The sequence below is a fragment of the Clupea harengus genome, unplaced genomic scaffold, assembly GCF_900700415.2.
Source record: "Clupea harengus unplaced genomic scaffold, Ch_v2.0.2, whole genome shotgun sequence".
NCBI classification, from domain to species: domain Eukaryota; kingdom Metazoa; phylum Chordata; class Actinopteri; order Clupeiformes; family Clupeidae; genus Clupea; species Clupea harengus.
Window position 1 is genome coordinate 42,505 of NW_024879888.1, and position 4,996 is coordinate 47,500.

The 4,996-nt window shown below is 43.0% G+C and overlaps 1 protein-coding gene across 1 annotated transcript in view; it reads right to left on the minus strand.

Moving 5' to 3' along the window:
• Positions 1 to 2,306: 2,306 nt before the first annotated feature.
• LOC122130633 (stonustoxin subunit beta-like) overlaps positions 2,307 to 4,996 on the minus strand; it is a 5,739-nt gene continuing 3,049 nt past the window's right edge. Inside the window, exons 3-4 of the mRNA XM_042705373.1 lie at positions 3,695 to 4,996; positions 2,307 to 3,195 (exon numbers count right to left, since the gene is read on the minus strand). The exon at positions 3,695 to 4,996 is cut by the window's right edge and continues 117 nt beyond it. Coding sequence (XP_042561307.1) covers positions 2,669 to 3,195; positions 3,695 to 4,996 — 1,829 coding nt within the window. The 3' untranslated portion in view covers positions 2,307 to 2,668. The remainder of the gene's footprint in view (positions 3,196 to 3,694) is intronic.

Sequence of the window (4,996 nt, forward strand, 5' to 3'; positions counted from 1 at the left end):
TTGTGTTTCATAATTCAGGCTCCTTTTGCTCGAAAAAGTGACAGATTTGCTGCAGTAAAAGCTTTATTAGCAACGTGAAATTAGCAAAATGAAATTACTGACAGGGATCAACAGAATATCCAACACAAACAAATAAAACACAAACACAGTTTAAAAACAGGCCTTTAGTTCTGAATGTGTCCAAATAAAACACAAACAAATAAAACACAGTTTAAAAACTGTATCTGTATCTAACTGGGTCTTTATACTGTATCTAAGGGGCTTTATACTGTATCTAAGGTTAAGGGGCTTTATACTGTATCTAAGGGGCTTTATACTGTATCTAAGGTTAAAGTGCTTTATACTGTATCTAAGGGGCTTGATACTGTATCTAAGGTTAAGGGGCTTTATACTGTATCTAAGATTAGGGGGCTTTATACTGTATCTAAGGTTAAGGGGCTTTATACTGTATCTAAGGTTAATGACAGATGGAGCGTATTTGTCATAGAGAGAGACAAAAGCGTGAAGATGAGTGTGTGACTCTGCAGGACACAGAAGGTGTGTTTGTGTGTGTTTGTGAAAGAGGATGAGTGTGCGTAAGTTCGTGCGTGTGTGTGTGTGTCTGTGTGTGCATGTGTGTGTGTGTGTACAGGAGGTCATGTCATCTAGCACAAGGTCAGCCAAATGCACTGTGATCAGCCAAAGACAGCAAGTAAGTAAGTAAGATTGTATTTATATAGCACATTTCGTACAAGAGTTGCAGTTCAAAGTGCTTTACATAAAATCAATAAAAACAAGCAGCAAGAGCAATACATGGAGTAAAATAATGATCAACATCGTATCAGAACCTGATGTTCCGATAGGCTTCTTGGATTACTAAAATCATGATAAAAGTAATAAAAGTAATAAAACTCTTCTGCCTGGTCTTTAGCTCAGTCGGAACCATAGTGTTGCTTCATAGATTCCGCCTTACCCTGTTAAATATTTTCCCTAGCTATGTTTCCCGTGCCCAGAGGCCTACAGGGGACCGGAGATAGCCGGTCTCCTAATTCGTCTCTCCAGAGACTTGACTACACCTCGTATATCCCTCGCTATATTTGACGTACTCAGAGGACTAGAACATTTGTTAGGGAAATATATGTGAGAAAAACAGGAGATATATTGAAGCCACAATATGGTTTTGCAACAGTGCTATGGTACCCTTAAAACAGTTTTACAGAGAAGCAAGTGTTTGTTTCTTAATGGAAAAGATCAAGGAAAACCCAAAGAAAAAAGAACAATGCTGGTATATCAATGCTACGTCAGCTCCACCATGCACTAGTGTGTGTGTGTGTGTGTGTGAAAGAGGATGTGTGTGTGTGTGTGTGTGAGTGTGTGTGTGTGTGTGTGTGTGTGTGAGTGTGTGTGTGTGTGTTTGTGTGCACTCGTTTTCCAATGGAGTTATAGGAACAAAAGTGTTTAAAACTAAAATATGAACTATTCCAGTTATCACTGCTAATAGAGAAACTGATAAAAAGGCATGATTAGAAGTCTGAAGATCTTCATATTAAGAGCAAACATACTGATAAAAAGGCATGATTAGAAGTCTGAAGATCTTCATATTTGACACAAGAGCAAACAAACATACGGATAAAAAGGCATGATTAGAAGTCTGAAGATCTTCATATTAAGAGCAAACAAACATACTGATAAAAAGGCATAATTAGAAGTCTGAAGATCTTCATATTAAGAACAAACAAAAAGAAATGGACTGAAAAGATTGTTAGAAGTAAAGATGTACTGAGTTAAGTGAACACTAAAGATGTGGTTCTGAATGTGTCCAAACAGTTCTTTTGTTCTGAATGTGTCCAAACAGTTATTTTGTTCTGAATGTGTCCAAACAGTTCTTTGGTTCTGAATGTGTCCAAACAGTTATGTGGTTCTGAATGTGTCCAAACAGTTCTGTGATTCTGAATGTGTCCAAACAGTTCTTTTGTTCTGAATGTGTCCAAACAGTTCTTTTGTTCTGAATGCGTCCAAACAGTTATTTTGTTCTGAATGTGTCCAAACAGTTCTTTTGTTCTGTATGTGTCCAAACAGTTCTTTTGTTCTGAATTATAGTATGTCATTTATATATTTATTTATATATTATATTTATATTTAAATGTAATTTATTTATAGAGATAAGCAGTTTGGGTTAATGACCGAGCAAATTTGTCATATAGAGAGAGACAAAAGTGAGAAGATGAGTGTGTGTCTCTGCAGGACACAGGAGGTGTGTGTGTGTGTGTGTGTGTGTGTGTGTGTGTGTGTGTGTGTGTGTGTGTGTGTGTGTGAAAGAGGATAAGTGTGTGTGTTTACGTGTGTGTGTGAGTGTGAAAGAGGATGAGTGTGTGTGTGTGTGTGTGTGAATGCTTTCCTTTCTGTTATTGTTCCGGGTCCATAGTTCTCCATGCTGGTGGTGTGTGTGTGTGTGTGTGTGTGTGTGTGTGTGTGTGTGTGTGTGTGTGTGTGTGTGTGTGTATGAAAGAAGATGAGTGTATGTATCTCCTGGTAGGTCATGTGATCTAGCACAAGGTCACAGCAAACCCTGCATAGAGGGGCTCATCAGTGAATGTGGTGTTGAAGGTGTGCATAGAGGGTGTGTGTGTGTGTGTGTGTGTGTGTGTGTGTGTGTGTGTGTGTGTGTGTGTGCAAGAGGTCATGTGATCTAGCACAAGGTCAATGAGGAGTCTTCACCAACATAAAACCCTGCATAGAGGGGCTCATCAGTGAATGTGGTGTTTTCAAAGGTGTACAGGAGTGTGAGTGTGTCAGAGCAGACGCTGTAGAAGGACAGAGTGCAGGCCTCACGGTCCAGTAACACTCCCACTCTACTGGAGCGTGAGGGGGGGGTAGGGACACCAGCTGAAAATGTAGAGTGGTAAACATAGTATTTGTTATCATAAACCCCCAGAACCCAGGACTTGTCACTGGAGGTGAGGTAAGTATTCCTGTCAGTGCTTTGATAGGCCACTCCCATATCAAGATAATTCCCACCACTCACATCCCACTGACACTCCCAGTAGCAGCGTCCAGTCAGAGGCTCTCTGCTCAGCACCTGAGGAGAAAGAGTAAATCTGTCTGGGTGGTCCGGATACGGCTGCCACTCCTTCACCCGTGTCACCTTCCTGTTCCCCTCAGACAGGAGGAGATGTTTGTTCGCCGTGTTTGGGTCCAGTGTGAGCTTACAGGCAACTGCAAACACAAAACACACACATTTAACACACATCACAATAGTACGGCATAAACATATACCTCACACTGACACACACACACGCACACGCACACACACACACACACACACACACACACACACACACACACATACACACACACACACATATTTAACACACATCACAAAATAGTACAGCATAAACGTATACCTTACACTGACACACAAACACGCACACAAGCACACACGCACGCACACACACACATACGCACACATGCGCACACGCACACACGCACACATGCACACACGCACACACACACACATACTACAATGGTACGCCATAAACATATACCTTACACTGTCACACACACACAGCATGTATTCATTGTAATAAGGAGTATTATGACTGAAACTTACATAGTGGTGGGATGCTTGTGACACGTGGGTCCTTCAAGACTGTGTGTGTGTGTGTGTGTGTGTGTGTGCGTGTGTGCGTGTGTGTGTATTATGACTGAAACTTACATTGTGCTGGCATGCTTGTGACACGTGGGTCCTTCAGGGCTGCGTTGACATACCAACAGACTGAAGCTCCCGGGTGATCTGGGTCTGAAATGAAACTGATCACTTTGTTCTTGAAGGGTACACTTTTAAAGACACTGCGTGAGGAGGCCAAGTTCTCTTTAACATCTGGTCTCTTGTACCAGGGAACTTCCTGTGTTGGATCCTGTTCAGGAGTGCTGATGGCGGAACCACTCTTGAAGTTTTCAACTGCCTTTGAGATGGTCTTCAGGTAGGGCTCCTCGTAACTCAGAGAGGTGAAGCTGAACACAAATACATCTTTGACATCTGGGTCCATGAGGAGAGAGTCAAGCTCACGGCCTGGAAGTTTAATCTCACATTTCAGTTGTTTTATGTTCATTGTGACGACGTTGATCTCAGTCTCCTTTCCATCCAGCCACTGCTCCATTTCTTTCACACTGAAGCCAGATGCATCCTGGGACTTCAGGAGGTCTCTCAGGGCCGTTTCCTCCATGTTGCCTTCTCTGATGGCCGGGATCAGGTCTCTCATTTTCCGCAGGAGCTCAGTGGTGAAAACCCTCAGACTGCTTTGGAACTCCTCCAGTTTGTGAACGATTTCTTCAGCCTTGATCTCTTTGCTACTCTTCAGCAGGTCGTTGGTTCTCACCTCAGCCTGATGGAAATCATCCATCACCTTCTCTACTAGAGACACCAGTCTCTCTGAGATCATTTTCTTCAGCTTGGACTCAGTGTTAGTAAGCTTGCTCAGAGGATACAACCAGACCTTCACAGGCACAGCATTCTCCCATTTCTCCCCCAACAGACTGGGCAGCTCTTTGTACACCTTCACAGCCTCCTCGTATGTAGAAGGGAGTTCTTTCAGGTAAAAGTCACCATGGAATTTGCAGCTGAAGTTCTTCACCTTCTTCTTGTCTTCATCATCCATCTTTAGGCTTCCATCCCCACTGATCTCAATTGATGGGATCTTCTTGATCATCACAGTCAGGTTTCCCTGGATTTCTTGCTTTTTTGAATCATCGCTGGCCATTTCTTGGAATTCCATGAGTGCATCAGCCCCATAGAGCACCGCACTCACAACATGTGTGGCATCTGTCTTGTCAAACAACTCCGGCTTTGGAGTCTCTAGTTCTGATATCATGAGCTCTTTAAACTCGGTGGTCACATGGTAACCCAGGGTGACACTGCAATGACGACTGGAGGAGGTCTTCTTGTTGAGGTACTTGGCGGAACCTCCCACCTCCACCAGCCCACAGAGGAAGCTGGCCTTCAATGAGGCGCTCACGT